Source organism: Cervus elaphus, chromosome 1, assembly GCF_910594005.1.
Source record: "Cervus elaphus chromosome 1, mCerEla1.1, whole genome shotgun sequence".
Classification (NCBI taxonomy): domain Eukaryota; kingdom Metazoa; phylum Chordata; class Mammalia; order Artiodactyla; family Cervidae; genus Cervus; species Cervus elaphus.
In genome coordinates this window covers 74,597,282-74,618,879 of record NC_057815.1, presented here as the reverse complement: position 1 = coordinate 74,618,879, position 21,598 = coordinate 74,597,282, and the positions used below count along the sequence as shown (strand labels likewise).

General features: G+C 43.9%; 1 protein-coding gene across 4 annotated transcripts in view; it reads left to right on the top strand.

Annotated features, from left to right (window-relative positions):
- MPPED2 (metallophosphoesterase domain containing 2) overlaps positions 1-17,260 on the top strand; it is a 197,352-nt gene extending 180,092 nt beyond the window's left edge. For all 4 annotated transcript variants that reach the window (XM_043908516.1, XM_043908535.1, XM_043908524.1 and 1 more), the window contains exons 5-7: positions 7,176-7,291; positions 11,510-11,623; positions 15,697-17,260. In XM_043908516.1, the coding sequence (XP_043764451.1) occupies positions 7,176-7,291; positions 11,510-11,623; positions 15,697-15,815 (349 nt within the window). In that variant the 3' untranslated portion in view covers positions 15,816-17,260. The remainder of the gene's footprint in view (positions 1-7,175; positions 7,292-11,509; positions 11,624-15,696) is intronic.
- The last annotated feature ends 4,338 nt before the right edge of the window (positions 17,261-21,598 follow it).

Genomic DNA, 21,598 nt, shown 5'->3' with positions numbered 1-21,598 from the left:
CAAATCCTGCTTTGCTGGGGTGCACCCAGCCCCCACTGAAGTTGGTAGGGGAGTGAACAGCCATTCACCTGTCCAAACCTGGGATTTATGCTCCGGCAGCTCCCTTCCGCCCGCCCCACAGGATTGTGTATGGCAAACACACATGACCTTTGCAGCGATTTCATCTCAGCCTGCTTGCAGAGAACAAACCTGTTTTGTATTGACATTGTTCGGAACAAGTTCTGCCTCTGTGAACTCCCATAGCACCTGCCCCTGGACTCTCAGCCCGGAGAGGCCAAGTGCCTGTAATTCTGAGAACAAGGGGGAGGGTGCCTTGACAACATCTCCAGCGTCCATCCATCTGAGTCTTCGGTCCACTGGCTTCAGGCAGCTGAAGTCCTCCCCTTCCTTCCAGGACTTTCTGATCCCTGTCTAGGAGGGGCGGTCGCAGGCTCGGATTGGCCCATTGGCAGTGGGGTGCTGTGTGGGACATTTTCTTACAAGTCGGCTCCCATGTGGCATTTGTTAGTCACAGCTAATTATTAAGTCCTTGGCTGAGGCAGTAGACGTTGTTCCTGCAGATTCCTCCCTCCTCCTTCTCCTTCCCCCCCTTGCCTCCCCACTGCTACAGAACAAAACTCATTGTGGGCCACTGGAGGTTGGCTGTGCACACATTTTCCAGTGAACCCCTGATGGGCTTACTGCTGGGGTTTCGTGTTTCAGGTTGAAACTCCACTGGATAAAACATTATTCATTGATGCTGACACGGTCAGTCTCCGCTCTGTGCAGCTATTTCTCCCACACTGGACTTGGTCCCTTACAGGCAATTTAGGTAATTCATTGAGAGCAATTTGCAGCATTTATCAGAACATAGATAGGCTGCAGAGAGTGATAGAATTCGGGGGTTTTTAGATCACAGAAAGATCGTCAAATGCCAGGTTTTGCCAGCTGTGCTCAGAAGCGTAGGTCAGAAAAGAGGAGGGGGCTGAGGGAGTGAGCAAGTTTGGAGCCCCTTCCTCCCTGGCAGGAACACCCCTGCATATACCTGCTTTGGTTCTGGGACCTGTGCATAACATTTATACAGCCTAAAAGCAATGCTGGAGTGGGTAGCCATTCCCTTCTCCAGGAGAATCTTCCCAACCCAGGGATCGAACCCAGGTCTCCCGCATGGCAGGCAGATTCTTTTACCATCTGAGCCACCAGGAAAGTCCAAAAGCAATCCTGAACTCCTGTAATGGCATCCACCCACTCATTCTTTGCTCAGATGAAGAAACTGGCCCACTGAGGTCCTTTCTCCTATCTAAAGGTCTTGTGCCTTGGTGAATTGATGCCAGAATGCGAGTGAGCACACGGGTCTCCCACTCCTACATGTCCCATTTATTGTACCATGCTGGGATACTTCTAGAGCCCATCACTGGGCTGCTTTTCCCATTTGCTGGTCACTGTCTTATGGAAAAGGCCTGACCTGGAGGATCCAGAGGAACAGAAGGCACCCAGCACTGTTGAAGTCACGCTGAATTTTCACTAAGAGCCACCTCCGTCACAGTGCCATGGAGCCCTCTGCAGTCACGCAGTGCACAGCCTCAGAGACCGTACTGATCAGCCTTGCTTATATATGTGAAAGCCAAAATGAAAACTGGGCTGCAAGGTTTTAGTTCTGCATTGTGCACAGAAAGAACACAGGCTTTGAAGTCAGCAGGTCTGGGTTAAAATCTTGGTTCTGCCTCTTGCCAACCCTGGGAACATGAATAAATGACTGGGCGTCACTGATCATCAGACTTTTTATCTAAAAACAGAGCTGATAATACCTAAGGATTATTAAGGATTATTTTTTTCAATATCAAGGATTGTTGATACCAATATCAAGGACTGTTTTAAGAAATTATCGATAAATATAATAGTCTATGTAAAGCCAAACCCCTACAGAAAGCATATTTCTTTATGTTCATTCAGTTGTGTCCAACTTTCTGCAACCCCATGGACTCTAGCCCACCAGGCATCTCTGTCCATGGGGTTCTTCAGGCAAGAATACTGGAGTGGGTTGCCATGCCCTTCTTAAGGGGATCTTCCCCACCTGGGGATCGAACCTAGGTCTCCCACATTGCAGATAGATTCTTCACTGTCTGAGCCGCCAGGGAAGCAAGCATATCAGGGACTTGACAAATGTTCGTTTTCATGTAACTTAACCTCTCTCTTGCTCTTGTGCACATACAGGTTTGAGTCAAAAGAAAAGCCAAACATTTTCAAAGTTTACCCTTAACTTGGAACCGTCTGGATTTTGTCATAGGCTTAACGTTAACCAAATAAAATTTAAGGTTTCTCTAGAGCATGGGCCTGTCTTAATCTTCTACAGAGCCCTTGTAAAACTGAGCATTTCCTGGGGGAATAGGGCTGTGGGTTTCTAAGAGAACATTCTATGAGGAAAAACTGGAAAGAGTGTCGTGTTCCTTTGACTCTGAAAGCCGCTGGGATACCCTGGGGGTTCAGGGGCTGACTGCCCTCGGACAGACTCCGGCAGTGAAATCAGAGCCCCTCATTGTACCACCGACTTGGGTGTGCTTGGGACTCTTTCAAACCCTTCTTTATTCACCATTCAGACAGGACCCATCGGCCCAGAAGCTTGTTTCCAAAATCTAGGAAAACAGATGTTTTTGCTTATTTTCCTCTCTCTCATGCCAGAATGCTCACTAAGTCTTCACTGGGTTCTGAACTTGCCTTTTTTTCCCCCTCTCTTTTTACTTTAAAAACAAATCTAGGAAGTGGGTCATTATTGTATAATAAAGGGGAAAGATGAGCATCCCAAAATGGCAAAGCTCTGTTTTAGACTCCAATGAGAATATTGAAGATCCTGAAGACAGGGAGTCCTAAAAGTCAAAAGAGAGCAAGGTTGGCTCATTGAGGTCTGACAGGGTCACAGACAGTGTGGTTGTGGAAGGACTGTTGATTGAACGTACACTGTGTACCAGGTGAGTCTCAGGCCGCTCATAATCCCTGGATTTTTTTCAAGTATATTTTATTTATTTGTTCATTTATTTATTTGACCGTGCTGGGTCTTAGTTGCAGCATATGAACTCTTAGTTGCAGCAAATGGGATCTAGTTCCCTGAACAGGGACCGAAGCCCCCTCCCACCCCCCGCACCTCTCCCCCACATTGGGAGCACAGAGTCTTAGCCACTGGACCACAAGGAGGTCCCTATTTAGTCCCTAGATTTTATAACCAGACAGTTTGATACTCTGTTAGTTTTCTGTTGCTGCTATAACAGATCATCACAAATTTAGTGGCATAAAACAACAAATATTTATTTTTAATATATTTTAAATTGCAGTATAGTTGTACAATGTCATATGTTACAAGTGTACAATATAGTCACAATTTTTAAAGGTTATACTCCATTTATAGTTATTATAAAATATTGGCTATATTCCCCACATTGTACAATACACCCTGGTAGCTTATTTTATACCTAATAGTTTGTACCTCCTCCTCCCCTCTGTATTGCACCTCCTTCCTCCCCTCTCCCCTCTGGTAACCACTAACTTGTTCTCCCTATCTGGTGAATCTGCTTCTTTTTTTGTTGTTACATTCCCTAGTTTGTGGTATTTGTTAGATTCCACGTATAAGTGGTATCATACAGTATTTGTCTTTCTGTGTCTGACTTATTTCACGTGGAATAAAACCCTCCAAGTCCATCCATGTTACTGCAAATGTGAAACATTTACCCTTTTTCATGGCTGAGTAGTATTCATTGTATATGTATACCACATCATCTTTATCCATTTACCTAAACCAACACATATTTAATACCTCTCCGTCTATTGGTCAGGAATCTGACAGTGGTCACACTGGGCTGAATCCAGGTGTCAACAGGGCTTGTATTCCTTTCTGGAGTCTCTGTGAGAGCCTTTGTTTTCTCTCCTTACCTTCTCCAGCTTCTTGACACAGCCCACATTCCTTAGTTTGTGCTCCTCTTCCTTCCTCTTCAAAGCCAGCCACAGCAAGTTGGTTGTTTCTTACACTCATCACACTCATTTCATCTGCCTGCCTTCTTCACTTTTAAGGACCTGTGATTTCACTGGCCCACCTAGGTAATCCAGGATCACCTCCATAGGTTAAGGTTAGGTCCTGAACTCCATTGGCAGACTTTTAATCCCCCTTTGTCATGAAAGGTAATATATTTATAGCCTCCAGGGATTAGGACATGGATATCCTGGGGTGTGGATAATGAGTGCCAACCACAGATACATAGGTCATTTCTACACTGAATACAAGGCTTCCCTGATAGCCCAATCGGTAAAGAATCCACCTGCAATTCAGGAGACCTGGGTTCGATCTTGGGTTGGGAAGATCCCCTGGAGAAGGAAATGGCAATCCACTCCAGTATTATTGCCTGGGAGATCCCATGGACAGAGGAGCCTGGAGGGCTACAGCCCACGGGGTCACAAAGAGTTGGCCACGACTGAGCAACTAACAATGACTAAACCACCACCGCCATACTAAATACAATAACTGTATATGTTAGAACTTTTTCAGTTGCAAGAAACAGGATCTAACTCGAACTAATAAGAAGAAAAGGATTTTGGTGGCTTATATACTTGGAAGAAAAATGTGCTTTCCTGTGCCAACAAGATCATCAAGGCACTCTGTTTCTTGGCTTGGCGTTCTTTGTGGGGACTTTTTTTTCCAGCATAAGCTACCTGCATGGTGTAAAATAGCTCCCGGGCAATACTAGGCTTCCATACTTCTCAAGTTAGGATCCCAGAGATGAAGCCATGACTTGTCTTTAGGTGGTTGTTGTTTAGTCAGTAAGTCGTGTCTGACTCTTTGTGACCCCAGGGACTGTAGCTCGCCAGGCAAGAATGAGTTACTGGAGAAGAAAATGGCAATCCACTTTTTACAGATGAGAAAAAAGAACCTGCCAGTCAATGCCGGAGACATTTCCTTCTTCAAGGGATCTCCCCAACCCAGGAATCGAAGCCACATCTCCTGCATTGGCCAGTGGCTCTTTTATCACTGAACCACCAGGGAAGCCCTCTCTTTAGGTAGCACCAACAAAATCCTGAGGATGACATTGATAGGCGGAAACCATCACTGTGTACTTTAGCATGGCTGGATTTCCGAACCATGCAGTTGACAGACTGTTCTAGTTCAGAGCTCGTTTGACTTCAAGCAATAAGACACTCAAACTTGAAAGAATACAGAGGGAGGCTTCCTCATGGCAAGAAGTAAATGAATCCAGGTTGTATATGAGAAGGGGAATTGCATGGTGATTACGAGTCTGGGTTTTGGAATCAGACTGCTTGGGTTTTTGTCTAGTTCATTGGCTGTGTTTGCCTGACCACTCTGTACCTCAGTTTTCTCATCTGTAAAATGTGGTTACTAACAGCACCTACCTCATGAGCTTGTTGTGAGCTTTCAATGTGTTAATACAAATAAAGTACTTAGAATGCTGCCTTGACATGGAGTGAACACTCACTAAATCGTAGCTTTGATTGTTGTTATTATATAGCTATTGTTACTACAGGTTAGTTTTCTGAGGATGGCTTAGGGACTTGGTTAGGAACCAAGTCAGGCATTCCCTTGGTTTCTCTTTTTCCAGCTGAGGACGCAGCCTGTTGTCTCTGAAGCTTCCTCTCAGCCACCTCAGGTGCGGTTCTCACCTGTAAGGTGGGTCTGCACCAGCCTGTCAGACGCCGTTCTGCCACCTCTGGCCTTGACTGTGTGTGTGTGTGTGTTAAGTCGCTTCAGTCGTGTCCAACTCTTTGTGACCCTGTGGACTGTAGCCCGCCAGGCTCCTCTGTCCACGGGATTCTCCAGACAAGAATACTGGAGTGGATTTCCACACCCTCCTCCAGGGGATCTTCCGGACCCGGGGATCAAACCCACAACTCTTACGCCTCCTGCATTGGCAGGCAGGTTCTTTCCCACTAGCGATACCTGGAAAGCCCCTTGACTCTGCACACCCACCCCCAAAAGAACGATGGTTAAGTGTTTCTGAGTGCAGAGTCTTGAGAGTCACTGATGTCTAACTCATGACTGGCTTTAAGTGTCACTGATGTCTAACTCATGACTGGCTTTAAGTACTAATGCCCCCATTTTGTTAGCTGTGACAAACCGGGTGCCCTTGTACACAGGGTTACCTCTCTCAGTAGGCATGGATGGGGCAGCTTAAGCTGAGGGGAAGAGTTGGGCTTAGCCAGAAAACTGACCAACTTGTCTTTGACGTGTATACCCTAGTAAATTAGAATTTTCCTGCAGCACAAAAGAGAAGTGGTTTTGAAAAATAATGGTCCCATCTAGATGTTTGGGAAAAGGACAGCACTGGGCACTGTTTAGTGCGGATGTGATTTAGCCTGTAGTCTTTATAGAAAAAAATTGATCGTTCTCCTGTTATAAATGATAGAGACATTTTCAGCTCTAGTTAGAAATTCTCATTGGATGGACAAAGACACCATCATTTCTATGTAGAACATCAATCTCAGAAACTCATTCCTGGAGCAGACATCCCTGAGAGGGTGGAATGCATGCATTTGGTATCAGGAGAGTGGATTCCAGAGTGACCAAGGGTGTCCCCAGAAGTCTTCCTTTTGGTGATGGGGGAAAATCCCACATTGAGTTTTTGTTCCCTGTGTCCCTTCTCACCGTTCACAGCACCCCGCCTCCCAACTTTTTTCAGCATTCTCAAGTCCAGGATGTTCAAGACATCTCTTAAGTGCACAGGTTTCTGCCTTCAGAGCGCTTGTCTATTTCTCCAAGAGTTTCAGTAAGAATCTTTCTGGTGAAGCCCTTCCATGGTGACGGTGAGGAAGGAGGGAGACTGATGAAATTTCTGAGCCCTGAGGTACTGTAGCAAGAGGGGACAGGCTTCGGATCTGGCTTGGGCATCTTTCCGAAGCACTGAGATTTGGGGGAAGACAAAGCATTCTTAAGATTTTGATAGAGGTCTGCTGGGAAAGTCTCCACCGGAAAGGCTCTTGTGCAGCTTTCTAGTTGAACAATTCGGAGGCTTCACACTTGCTTTCAGATGCATTGGTTTTGAAGCAGTCAACAAAAAAGCACCCTGCTGCCAGGGCCAACCATCAAAAAGAGAAAAGAGAGCAATGCAAACCGTAGGGGAATGAATGTGTGAGAGAGAAGTAGTGTAGAGCGGAAATGTGGCTCTGCTGGCCTGATACCATGTACATTATCTCCCCCAAAGGACCCCGTGGTTTAATGGATGGGGCTTTAACCTGCCCAGAGGTCAGTCTCTGCTGGACAAGTGGAACCTCATCCCCGAGGGCATTGACATACTCATGACACACGGACCTCCTCTAGGTAAGTGAAGCAAAGGTGTCCTTTCGTTATCTGTGATGCCTTTTTTTCCCAAGCATAATGACTAATGCTTCAGGGACATAATCATTTTCCTCCAAAAAAAAAAAAAAAGTGATCGAAAAAAGAAAAGTCAATGTCTTTAAAGAAACCCAGTATGATAATTAAACTCAGCAGTTCTGCTGGGCTTACAGGTGTTCTTGAAATTAAATTTTTTTGATTTTAGTCAAGTCAGGAAAAAATCAAATGAGCATATAGCACCACAGTCCTTTGAGCTTGATCATTTATTTTAAGAACTGTATTCACTTTGGAGTGAGGGGGTGGGGTGGGGAATAGAAGGAAGACACAGACCTCCCAATCACAGGGCTTTTGAATGGTAATGAAATGATGGAATCTTTCATTCAAAGGAACTCATTTTCCTTTTCCATGTAATAGGAGATCTTTAAAAGTTTAGCACTGAGCTAATTATACAGGAAAAGACTCTTTTCTCTCTCTCTCTTTTTAAGCTAAGGTGTTAAGTAAGGACTTATGGTGGCTTGGACAGAAAAGAATTTGCCTGTCATGCGGGAGACCTGGGTTCGATCCCTGGATCTCCTGGGGGAGGGCATGGCAACCCAGTCCAGTATTCTTGCCTGGAGAATCCCCATGGACAGAGGAGCCTGGTGAGCAACAATCCATGGGGTTGCAAAGAGTTGGACACAACTAAGCAGAGCGCAGTATGTTGAACCTTACTTAAAGATGCTGGGTCTTATGGATACAGTGAACAGGCATCCAGGTTTAGATTGCCAGTAGGCACCATAGCTACCTTCAGTTACCCAGACTGTGTGTCAGAAGATGATTATTTGATTTATATAATTATCTTCTAATGATTCATGTGCTCGTTAGTGGTTTGGCTTAGCCACAGAATATTTTTCAAGCAGGTTGTTGTTTAGTCACTAAATCGTGTCTGACTCTTTCTCGACCCCACGGACTATAGCCAACCAGGCTCCTCTACCCGTGGGATTCGTGGGCAAGAATATTGGAGCAGGTTGCCATTTCCTTCTCCAGGGGATCTTCCCGGCCCAGGAATAGAACCCACATCTCCTGCTTGGCAGGCGGCTTCTTTACTGCTGAACCACCTGGGAAGCCCCTTTTCAAACAGGACTACCACCCTGATCCTCCCATCTACTGAGTGTCTATTATGCTGGCACATCCTTGTCCAAACGAAGGCATTCTCAGTCAATCCAGATGTTTCCTTTTTAGTAGGACAGTTTCCTCTTTAAAAAAAAATTGTATTAAAAACCAGATAACATGAAATCTATCGTCTTAAATTGTTAAATGTTCAGTGCTAGGAAAGTGTTCTTGATCCTCTTGGTTTGGAGAGAGGGGGAAAACAATGCAAAAATAAATGATTTTTGTAATTTTTTTCCTGTGGTTTGGGGTTACTACCCATGTCACTTCCCTCCTCTGTCAACCTGAAAAATAAAAAATCCCTAACGCACATCCCCTGATGTGAATTTAATCTTCGTAGATGTTACCCCCTCCCCACCCATGCCACTTAGCGCTGCCTTCCTGCCCTGACAAGGGAAGTGCTGTGTGTTTCACAAAGAAACAGCGGAAGGGAGGACCAGGGCATGAGCCACGGTGGCACATTTTCATAAAGAGGAGTGAAGGGAAAACAAGACAAGGAGCCAGTTCTGTTGCAGACAGGGAATTTATACAGATTGGCACAAGATCAGCGCTTCCCGACTTTTCGAAGCTTCAGAATCTCCATCCCTGTGCTTTTTCCCTACCCCACCCCCACCTCCTCCACACTTTACACGGTTATACTTATCAGTAACCTTTATCAAGTCACAAGTAATTAATTTCCCTGTTTTGCAATCATTGGAGACTAAGTCATTAAATTGTTGGCTAAATATTTTGCTCAGCATGAGTTAAATAGAGAGACACTAGAGACCGAATCCTAGCCAACTCGATCCTTTCCCTGAGTAACCTAGTTAGGTCTGGGCTTGATCTTACTCTTAAGGCTGTTTACTGTCAGGGACTTGGGCATCCTCAGCACAGAAATGTTTACCTGCCTGAAGTATTATTTGGAAAATAATTTTGAACAGAACAATTGATGTGTTGTTAACAAAGTCATTAACTTTGGTACAAAAGCAAGTGGCAGTTGGTCTGAATTCTGACCTCCAAAGAATTCATACATTCCAGGAACTCTTTTTGTTTTTTTAATTAATTTTATTGGCGTGTAGTTGCTTTACAGTTCTGTGTTGGTTTCTTCTGTGTAACAAGGTGACTCAGCTACTCATGTACATCTTTCTCTTTTTGCGGGGGAGTCCCTTCGCATTTAGGTCACCACAGAGCATTGAATAGCATTTCCTGTGCTATACAGTAGGTTCTCATTAGTTACCTATTTTATACATAGTGTCAGTAGTGTATATACGTCAATCCTAATCTCCCAATTCATCCCACCCCCATCCGGGAACTCTTAATAGAGAGCCTACCATCCCTCTCTTTGTAGTAAAGATGGAGTAACCCAGACAGCAGCTGTGCATGGAGCAGAGTAAGATCTACATCGGAGAGTTCCAAAATACTAATAAAAGTGAAAGTCGATCAGTCATGTCTGACTGTTTGCGACCCCGTGGACTATACAGTCCATGGAATTCTCCAGGCCAGAATACTGGAGTGAGTAGCCTTTCCCTTCTCCAGGGGGATCTTCCCGACCCAGGAATTGAATCGGGGTCTCCTACATTGCTGGCGGATTCTTTACCAACTGAGCTATCAGAGAAGCCCTATTAATAAAAGGTCAAAGTTTTCATTAGTTAAAGCTGAACATTTATCGGTGTAGTTACTGGGAATTCTTGTGAGCATTCTGGACTAGGAGGTAGGAGGTGGATGTGGGGGCCTTGAATCTTTTCCTGTTAAGAAAGGAAGCATGGCACATGGGACTTCATTATTATGGTGGGAGCAAGACACTTTCTCAGGTGATTATATATGAAATGAGATGTTTTCCCTCTTCAAAAAAAAAATACATCCATGAGGGAATATCCCAATCGCTGTGGATTAAAGTTTTTTTTCCTCTAATTAGCAAAGTTTTAAAATCTCTGATTGAATTTTTTTTTAGGGCCCCTTGCTTGTATTCCATGCTTTTCCACATTCTCTGGCCACTCCCCAGTCAGCATGTCTTTATAGAGATGTTGAAACTTCATTTCTACTGTTTTGCCAAACAAAGTGGAGTGAGCTGGCCTCTCCCTCTCTGCCTGATCAGTTCTGAGTGGTAGAAATCACCTAATGGAGCTATGGCATGTGTTCCCACTGATTATGACAGCCTTTTGGCCTGTCTGCTTTCTTAACACCCCATCCCGCTGAGGCGATGGGATTCCATTCTGGGCCATAATCATTCAGATAGCTGACTTTTGCTATAATTGATGTCAGTTTTTATGGATTTTCTGCATTAGGCGTAGAACTAAGTGGTTTTTACATGAAGGTAGTCCATCAGCCCCAGCTTACTGCATGCCACCATGGGTCACCGTGGCTGCCCAGTTGCTAGAGAGGAGACCAGAGGAAGAGCTTGGCATTCCCAAGCTTGGGCCATCAGGAACCACCAAGGGTTAAGAGTTGATGTGTTTAAGTGAACAAGGACTTCCCTGGTGGTCCAATGGTTAGGACTCTGTACTTCCTCTGCAAGGGGGCATGGGTTCAATCCCTGGTCAGGGAACTCTAAGACTCCACATGCCACACTGTGCTGCCAAAGATAAAAAATGATAATAAAAATAAAATAAAGAGAATAAGGTATCTTGTGGCCAGTTTATAGGAAGTCCCTCCCAGCCCTTCTTCTTTAAAGTCTACATCTTGGAAGTAGACTGCTCTAAGAGAGCTATAATTTTTAAAAAAGAAAGCAACTGAATTGAGAAAAAGAGAGAGTATGGGACTGCCGGGAATAAATGTCATTGGGCCCATGAAGAAGATTTGAAGCCTATGGCTGAATAAATCAAATCCCTCACAGGGGGGAAAAATGTTAATTAACGGAAGAAAAAAAATGGAAACCAAAAAAAAAAAAAATCAAGATCCTAAAGAAGACAAAGTAACGAGTGAAAAGTTCCTTAAAAGCCATTGTAAGCTTTAATGGGGAGGCTAGGATTACAGATAATGTAATAAACCTTCTGTGAGTTATGGCTTCCTGAAAGTCTAAATGAAACCTTACCTGAAGACAGAAAATTAAGAGTATTGATTGCCTTTTACCCTTAGGTTTTCGAGACTGGGTTCCAAAGGAGCTTCAGAGAGTGGGCTGCGTGGAGCTTTTAAACACAGTCCAGAGGCGAGTCCGGCCCAAACTCCATGTGTTTGGTGGAATCCATGAAGGTAAGACCAGAAGAAAGGGGTTCACAACATTATGAGTCATTATCCATGAACTCATTTCACAATGGAGACCTTAGTTACTGGGAATAACTGGAGTGGTGGTTTCCAAACTCTTTACCTGTGGAATGCTTTCAATGATATGAAATGTTATGAGAAACACTTGCATATAAGGCTGAGAAGTATTTTGTGAACTGCTCTCTTTTGAGCAGAATATGTGTGCTCAGTCGCTCAGTCATGTCCAACTCTTTGCGACTCCATAGTCTGTAGCCCACCAGTCTCCTCTGTCCATGGGGGTTGTCCAGGCAATACTGGAGTGGGTTGCCATGCCCTCCTCCATAAAGAGTAAGAAACCAAGTCTGGTCCACCTTTTGGGAAACCCATCACTAACCCCAGATGACTTCTGGAATCTCAGGACTCTGATAAAGAGTGTTTGATAACCACTGTTGCAGAGAAGTACTGACGGAATAAAGGACAGAATTTCTCTTCAAGAGCATTAGAAGAAGTGGCCTGGATTTTAGACTAAATAATGTCCTTGGCCTTTTCCTACCTACAAATATTACAGTTCATATGGAATATACACAAGACAAGACATTCTCCAAAAAATATTAATAACTTTGCCCATGCAATGAAAGAGATAGAAGTGAAGTGGCAGAACCTACACATTTGCAGGTAGACTTTTCCTTACTAAGCTCAGAAAACCATTTCAGACTTCTCAGAAATCATCAATCCTATTAGTTGGGGCTGAGGTTAAACAGCATAATTAAATGTCCCCTACATGGGAACTGGTCAAGTTGCTATTTTCTGCCTTTCAGGGTAAGCTGTGAAGTCAAGTTCACAGACAGAATCTGAAAGCCTCACTGGAAGCCCTAGATTTTGTCTCTCCTCACTTTTTCAAACCGGGGGTCCCTGGGCCTTGGGACAGACAGGCCTTAGGTTTTGTGGTTGTACCATCATCTCCTGGTTACATATGTTTGTGTGCAATGAGTGTGTGTATGTGGGCAGCCTCATATTCACTCACTTACGGCTGTTACTTTGAAGTTATTTATGAACCTGCAGGTGAGGAGTTTAGGCCTGACGCTGCGAAAAACCAAAGTTTTCTTTGCAAAGTCCTCAATCTAGTGGCTTCCTGGCTAGGTGGGTGATAAACAGCATATTGAAAATCATCCTACTGGGGCCAGAGAAAATCCAGCTTGCTCCGAGTGCAGGCACGAGCTGTGTGGATGGAGAGCAGGGGGCCAGCTCCCTGAGAGCAGATATCATCCTGCCCTGACTTTTAACCACACTCTTTGGAAAGGAGGGCACTTCTCTAAGGCCTGATAGAGGCTGGGAGTAGGGGAAGGATGGAAGATCATGTCTAAATAGCATTTCTGGGGAGCAGTTATGAATTTCTGCATCCTCACCTACAAGTTTGCATTTTATCCTTTTAAAAAAAAATCATTAATTAGCTTTAAAATAGCCAGACAATTGAGGAATTCCACTGAAGTCCCCAAATAATAAACTTGCTTAAAAGGAAGGCGATCATATTCAAATAAACTTGTCTCGCTTTTATTCGTTTAAGACAGCTGAAGAGGGCAGAGAGAGGGCAAATACCAGCCTCTTGATGGAGAGAGATAACAAGACTTTATGACCCCAGAACTAAACAGTGCACATTTTAAATGCTTCTTTTCTTTTCTTAAGAGATTTTTCCCATTGACCCTCATTAAGCTCTCCACAGGCTTATTTAGAGAAATTTTAGCAAATGGAAGAAAAAAAAGCCTTATCAGTTATTTGTATAAGTCCTGATAAATTTCTTTTTTCACAGATGTAGTCTTGTGTGCCATAAGAACCTGATACCGACATAGAATTACAAACTTAATTACAGAGGCTGTAAGACAAAATATAAGGTATCCAGGGACATGTGCGAATCTGCAAACGTGCTAAAAATTTCAACATGTTGAAATTTATAAAAGATATGAATATATGTACCAAAGACCCAGAGAAACCTGCTTAGCTTTCTTCTCACAGGTCACAAGAGATTTATACTGCTTATGGGAAGTGTTTTCGCTTGAGCCAGTGTCCAGTGGTGTAGGAAGTGTAGGAAGAAGTGTCCTATGGTGGCATCTGTCCAGACCACTTGGACATTTGATGGTTTCTTGTTTAGTTCGTAAGTTATGTCCGACTCTTTGCGACCCCAAGAATGGTAGCCCACCAGCCTCCTTTGTCCATAGGATTTCCCAGACAAGATTACTGGAGTGGGTTGCCATTTCCTTTTTCAGGGGATATTCCTGACCCAGAGGTTGAACCCAAGTCTCCTGCATTGCAGGCAGATTCTTTACTGCTGAGCTCCCCAGGAAGACTTCAGATATTTGATTATTTCCTGATTCTTTGGAATAAAATGGAACTCAGCATCAAAGTCACACAATTCAAGTACGAAAATGTTGACTAAAAAGATGCACAACGTGAGAGTTTTGACTTAAGTTTTATTTGGGGCAAAATGAAAACTGCAGCCTGGGAGACAGCACCTCAGATAACTGAGAAACTGTTCCAAAGAGGTAGTAGAGGAACGTCAATATATAAGATTTTGGTGAAGGGGGCATTCGGTGCAATCAAGCATTTACTTTATAAAAGCTTTTCTGCTAGTCACGAGGAGCTGATGTCACCATGAAGGGATTTAGTGCTTTTCTAGATATGAAGAGATGCAAGGGTTGGGGTCTGTGTGGTCAAAGCTATGGTTTTTCCAGTAATCATGTACAGACATGAGAGATAGACCATAAAGAAGGCTGAGCACTGAAGAATTGATGCTTTGGCATTGTGCTGCTGGAGAATACTCTTTTGAGAGTCCCTTGGACTGCAAGGAGATCCAACCAATCCATCCTAAAGGAAATCAGTCCTGAGTATTCATTGGAAGGACTGATGCTAAAGCTCTAATACTTTGGCCACCTGATTCGAAGAGCTGACTCATTAGAAAAGACCCTGATGCTGGGAAGGATTGAAGGTGGGAGGAGAAGGGGAAGACAGAGGATGAGATGGTTGGATGGTTGGATCGCATCACCGACTCGATGGACATGAGTTTGAGCAAACTCCCAGAGATGGTGAAGAGCAGGGAAGCCTGAAGTGCTGCAGTCCATGGTTCACAAAGAGTCGGACACGACTGAGCGACTGAACAACAGAGGGTTGGTCATGAAATCAGTTCCTGAAAATATCTTAACTATCTAAAGACCTGTTCCACCAGTTTCCCTGGAGCACAGAGTGCCTCACTCTCCATCCTGACCTGCCTTCAGGGCATGTCAAAAGTCAACAGCTGCAGCAACACAGGATTCTATTTCCACAGAGGCAGATGGCAAATGCCCTTGGCAAGCCCCAATTTGTAGTTGACAGTAAGGTCACTTAATGTTGGAATTTCCCTGATGGTCCAGTGGCTAGGATTCCAGCACTCCCAATGCAGGGGGCCCAGGTTTGATTCCTGGTCAGGGGACTAGATCCCACATGCCACAACCAAAGATCCTGCGTGCTGCAACTAAGACTCAGCGGAGCCAAATGAATTAATTTTAAAAAGTTGACTTATTGTTAACTTTCATTGAGGCAGTTTAGAGCTTATTTTATAGATAAGGAAGCTAGGCATTCATGTCTCCCAAGTCCCAATACAGTACCCTGCCTGAGTCTTGCCTGTCTTGAAGCCCATTTGGGGTTGAGTGAAGGGTGTGTTTGCCCTTGAGGAGTTCACGTTACTCATCTTCTTCCCTGGAACTCAATAGTTAATACAGGGCTTTGAAATGAAAATCATATTTGAAAAAAACAGGGCAAAAATGTTTTTTTCTTTATTCTTACTAGTAAAAAAAATCACAGCCTCTCCTCTACAAATCGAGTGTTGAAATAAATTAAAAAGAATCACTTTTCTTTGAAGTAGAGGATTCCCCCTTTAAAGAAAATAAAAGCGGGAGGCAGCTTCTGAAAGCTGTAACATCCAGAGGGGGCTCCACTGAATTTCATCTCACTGCCCACTGGCAAAGACTTTTTGCTTTCCTTGTCTGACAGTCCTGCACTGAGTCACTGTCATTTGTGTATTTCACAGTAAGTGTGACTCTCTCTCTCCACAGGTTATGGCATTATGACCGACGGTTACACAACGTACATCAATGCCTCAGCATGTACAGTCAGCTTTCAACCGACCAACCCTCCAATTATATTTGACCTTCCAAACCCACAGGGTTCCTGAAGCTCCTAACACCCAATTGGAATGTGAGGAAAGGTCTAAAAAAACTGCCATTTTTCTAATTATAAACTTACATTCTCTTCCTTGTTTATTTCCAGATCCTGTGAGTTCTTTTTGTAAATTGCTGGAACACAAATGATGCTAGAGGTTATGCTTCTTCTTCTTTTTTTTTTTAAATGGGGCATCCATTCGAATCAAAAGAGCGTTGTGAATTTGTAAAATGACTTCTGTTTTCTCAAAGGCCACGCCATTGTAAATTGTTAGTGTTCGCCAAAGGACAGCCAAGCTTTCTTTTGAAAAGGTGAAAAAGGTCTTATTTTAATATGCTTTAAGCTGGAAAAAAAAAAAAAGAAATTAAGCAGGTAGGCAGTGTTTTAAAAACCACCCATATTTGCACAACAGTTTAAGAGTATTGTTTGAAGTATTTTATTTTTATGATGTTTGTTGTTGTTGTGTTGTTTTTCTTGGGAATGCTTCTTTTTTGCAGACGTGGCCCAGATTTAGAGCAGTCTTTGCAACAAAAGTAGGCGTGGAAAAGACTTCCCTTCACACTCTCACTATAAAGCGGTGTCAAGGGGAAAAAACAACTCTCGTTTAGAGGATGGCTTAGCTAGTGAGATCCATATTGTGGTTATACAAGGTCTCATCGTCTGTTTGTTTCTTTTAAATTATTTTAGCTTTAAAAATATGGAAATGGAATCTGTCAAGAGCAGGTATTTCATGCAGTTAAAAAAAGAGCGTGCAGACTCCTTTTCAATATGGGTTTATATATATAAATATTTTTTGTGTATTATGACTAAGTTAGGAGTTTAATATTGCCAAGGACAGTACAACTGTAAAGGGGTGCTTGATAGTGGAGCATCAGAAGTCCGAAGGAGATGACGCATGTTCTCAGAACTCAAGGTCTTAAAGAGCTTGAGTTAAATCTAGGTACACTCGCAGGCGTGTATAGATTTAAATGGATGCAATGGAAGCTAACTAAAATAAGGCTTAGTTGTCCTTTATATTTAAATACCCTGAATTGTCTTCTTACATCCTTCTCCCTCCCCACCCCCCCATTTTGCACTGTGTGTTGATGCAATCTTCGCTAGCACAAAATATTGTCGCTAATAGTCATTTCTGTTTTCCCATTGTAAATGCTGTTGAGCTTTATTCTATTTTATGTTATCTTGTTAATGAAATTTAGGAAAGCAGTTGTTTCTTTAAATTTATTGTGATATTCTATATCTAGCGGCCTTTATATGCAAATAAAATTGCAAGATTTTTAAATCTGTGCTGTTTGGAGGGTTGGCTGGTGGGAGGGTGGTAGTTTAGTTCTGGGGAAAGAGGGATTTATTCATATGCAACATTGGTATTCCCTTTCAGAGGAATTAGAATAAGTGAATTTTTTTTTCTAATTTTCAATAAATTTTTATTACCTGCCATTCACGGGCTGGCAGGTAGATCGATAAGGCACTCAGCGTACTTTTTCCTTCCATCATGCTGTCATCTGTCTTGCTGTAGAATTCAGAGGGTGAGGATTTCATCTTTAGCTATTGTGATTTCTATAGGAACAGAGGGACTGTGCAGAAGAGGGACTGTTGTGGACATGTGTGTGGTATTGAGAAGACAAACCAGTGGGTAACAGAGTAACCCTGCATGCATGCTGTCTTAGGTCCCCAGGAGCAGTCACCATCCCCCCCTCACTTTTTATTTTTAAATAAATAATGTCCACCACTAGAATCCCTGGAGGAGGAAATGGCAACCCACTCCAGTATTCTTGCCTGGGAAATCCCATGGACAGAGGAGGCTGGCAGGCTACAGTCCGTGGGGTTGCAAAGAGTCAGACATGACTTAGAGACTAAGCCCCCACGCACCACTAGAATGTTTGTGGCAGCCAGGAGGCAGCAGGGGGCCGGGTGGGGAAAACCATATTTCATCTCTTTTATTTTCTCTGGGAGAGCCATTAAAGAAAAGCAGCATGATCTTGAATCTGCAATATATCCCATATGTCTGCATTCCAGTGCCTGTTGGATTGTAGCATTCTGACACATCTTCCTCCCTTCCTACCCACTGGGCATCCTTTGGTATAATCCACAAAAAGAATTCTTTGATTTCAGTACCAACAAATTACAGAGAATGTCCTAGGCCAGAATTCTGGCTCAGATTCATACTGTTACTACTCATGAAGTGTCTTGGGTGGCCACCCAGAGCCAGAAGTGGTCCATGACCTTAGTAGCTGAGATGTGCTGTGGAGGTTAACCATGCTTCCTTGACCTACTGCATCAGCAGAAGACAGTGGTGATTTCAGGCTCATTCCCTGGGTGCTGAGCTGAGCGTTGACCGAATGGGAATTTCAGCTGGTTACAGTGTAGGGAGTTAGGCCCAGACTTTTGGAAAAGCAGGCTCTCCAGAGACAGGTGGATGATCGCGATGACAAGTGTGCGTGCCCAGCCCTTGAGAACACGTCTGGACACTAATTAAGCTAAGCACTTAACTAAAATTGCTTTCCATTGTGTGGGGGCAGGAAGCAGCCCAGTCTGTTAATCTAGGGGGTGGACTGGCTCAGACAGAGCTTCCTTCAGCCAGTCCAGGTTCACCATTCCATATGTGTGAACTGCCTCCGGGGGGGCCCAGGATGACTGTCCCAAGGCCAGACGTTTTCTTTGCTGGGCTTTATAACAAGGAAACATCAGAAATAGCTCTTAGACATCATACACTTTCTATCCTTCTGTCACCAGGCACTCTGCTGAGTCGGTTTCCTATTTTATTTCTGTTGTTATTCAGTTGCCAATTCGTGTCTGATTCTTTGCGACCCCATGGACTGTAGCACGCCAGGCTTCCCTGTCCTTCACTATATCCTGGAGTTTGCTCAAATTCATGTCCATTGAGTCAGTGAGGGTAGCCAACCATCTCATCCTCTGCCGCCCCCCTCTTCTTTTGCCTTCAGTCTTCCCCAGCATCAGGGTCTCAGAATCCTGGGAGAGGTTACATAAGCCCCACTTTTTAGATAGGAAACTGAGACTCCAAAAGTTAAGTCACTTTCCCTAGGAAAATAGAAGATTGAAAGTCATTCTCTAGGGAAACGGAAGGTCCATTTGACTCTGTAGTCAATATCCTTTTCATCACCCGACCTCTAGGACAGAAAGGAGGATGCCGTCCAAGAGCTGATGGAAGGCTGCTGGGGCCGGGGGCACTCCCGTGTCCCTCACCCAGGGGCCTGCTGACGCGCACTGCACAGGGCTTCATGACTGCATCCAGCTGCACCACGTCCTTCCCACTTGAAGCCTAGCCCGGCGTGGTGCAGAAGAGCACAGAGCCTAGAGCCAGCGCCTGGCTCCCCGGGGCCTGGCTTCCCCTCAAACTGGCGCGATACCTTTGACTGGGTGCTCACCCTTCCTGTAAAAGGGGGGTGATGGTGATGATGACGACGTCATTGTACATTGTTGGCCTACGTTACGTGATGTGCAGATCACTGCCTGGCATCTTAGTAAGTGGTAACACATGCTCATTAAACACCATCTCCTGTGCCGCCTTGAGATTCTCCAGGCAGGACCTGCCTGTCGACTTCTCACCTACAAGAGCATTGTTTCCGAGAAAGTGTGTCTGTTTGCAGTCATTGGAAACCATTAACGAATCTTTCTTTACAAGAATATGTCTTCTTTGGAGAAATGTTCGTTTAGGTCTTCTACCCATTGAGCTGTATGAGCTGCTTATATGTTTTGGAGAGTAATCCTTTGTCAGCTGTTTCATTTGCAATTATTTTCTCCCATTCTGAGGGTTGTCTTTTAATCTTGCTTATTGTTTCCTTTGCTGTACAAAAGCTTTTAGGTTTCATGAAGTCTCATTTATTTATTTTTGTTTTTATTTCCATTATTCTAGACCACCATGTGTAAGCTAGATAGCAGGTAAGAAGTTGCTGTTGTTTAACACAGGGAGGCCAGGCAGGCACTCTGTGATGATCTGCAGAGCTGGGGTGTGGGGAGGGAAGGGAGGTGATATATGTGTAATTATGGCTGATTTGCATTGTTGTATGGCAGAAACCATCACAACATTGTAAAGCAATTTTCCTCCAATTAAAAAATAAATTAAAAAAAAGAACATGAAGAATGCCAAGGGCATTTGCTAGAGGCAGATCAGGGAGACTGATTTTTCAGTTTGGGTATCTTAGTTTGCAAAATCCCATCTAATCTCAGAACAGGAAGGGGGCTGTATTCTTTCAAGTCGCATTAAACGGCACCCATGGATCTTAGCCTCTCTTGCCCTTTGGGTCTTTACATTTCATCTCACCATCTTTTGAAAGCTCAATTAGCGAATTTTTTCTCTACATTTTCTCCCCAGCTCCTTTTGTCTTATAAAGATGCTGGGGGATGCCAAAATCCCCTTAAGAGGCAGGTCACTGTTGTTCTGACAGGTGGCCAGCGTTAAGCCTGCCTTCATCTCCATCACTTAAGTAAATAAATACTGTGACCCAGGTCTTAAGTAGGGAGAAACAGAAGCTGGGAGGATTGGGGACTTGTCAATTGCTGATAAAACACTTGCTGTGCCCAGAATAATGTCCCCCTCCCCCAACCCTCATCCAGCAAGAATGTGCTGCTTTGATAGAGTTACCATCCACATAGTATTTTGCTTTTCCAGTGTCTTTTCATGCCCTTCTCATGCCTTCTCATTCCCACTTTCCTAAAAATTTTAAGGTACTTTTTGTTTAATTATTAAACCAAAGTGAGTTCAGAGATTAAGTGAATTTTGAGAATTCGGCTCTGAGCTGAGGCATTTGGAAATACCGCTGGGCATGGGGCAGGAGGTCATTGGAAGTGGGGAGGGGTCCTGGACTGGACAGTCTTCATGAGTGGTTTCATAGAAGGCTCTAAGCCCACTTCTGGCTATCACCTTCTTAACACAAAACGTTTTTTCTCCTACTTTGCAGTGAAGAAGCAGGATTGCTGCATGTATGACTCAGAAGTTTAAAGCTATTTTCTTTTCCTTTGCAAAATGTCACCTCTACCAATCTACTTCTGTCCTTCCTTTCCATGGAAGAGAAAACCATGCTAATTGGAAAGCCTCTCTGAGAAGCCTCTTTGGATGCCTGTATAAAATGACTTCTGCAGCTCGTGAGACGTTCAGAGAGGGTCCGTGGCACCACCGTGTTCACACAGCAAATTCAAAGAGATAGCCCTGCATTGACATTCGAACTCTTAACTTGGAACATAAACCACTCTCTCAACTTGATATTCAGGACTAATCGAAGATGGGGAGATGAGTTTGGCCAGACATAATGTAATTTTGTAGCCAAGAACAAGTGGCCTATATGGGGCTTATTAAACTAGATTACTTGAAAAAAGCTCAGAATCTGACCCCCAAGTGTTCCCATGAGTGTTAACTTTTTCCCCTTCAACTTGTCCACCTACAATTTCTCTGATGGGCAGCCAGTTCCTTCTACTGGAAGAGATGGGTGCCTGGTTTCTGCCTTTGCTACCTCTGAACGTGGACTGCTCTCCATCATGCATTTTGACATGCATATGCATGTCCAGTCTGTAAGACATTGGGTGCGGGTCAGAGCTCCCAGCTTTGGCACCAGACATGGTTGTTTTCAAATCCCAGCTCTGTCATTGGCCATCTGGGTAGCCTTGGATGTGGTACTTCACTTCTCTCAGCCTCAGGCTCCACACCTGGGTAATGGGAATACTTCCTACCTGACAGTGGATTTGTCAGAGTTTTATATAACATCAGAGAATCCTGGGCCCAGTGAGCTATTATTTAAAAATGGAAGATTTTATTCTGCCAGCCATCATTCTTTCTTACAGATG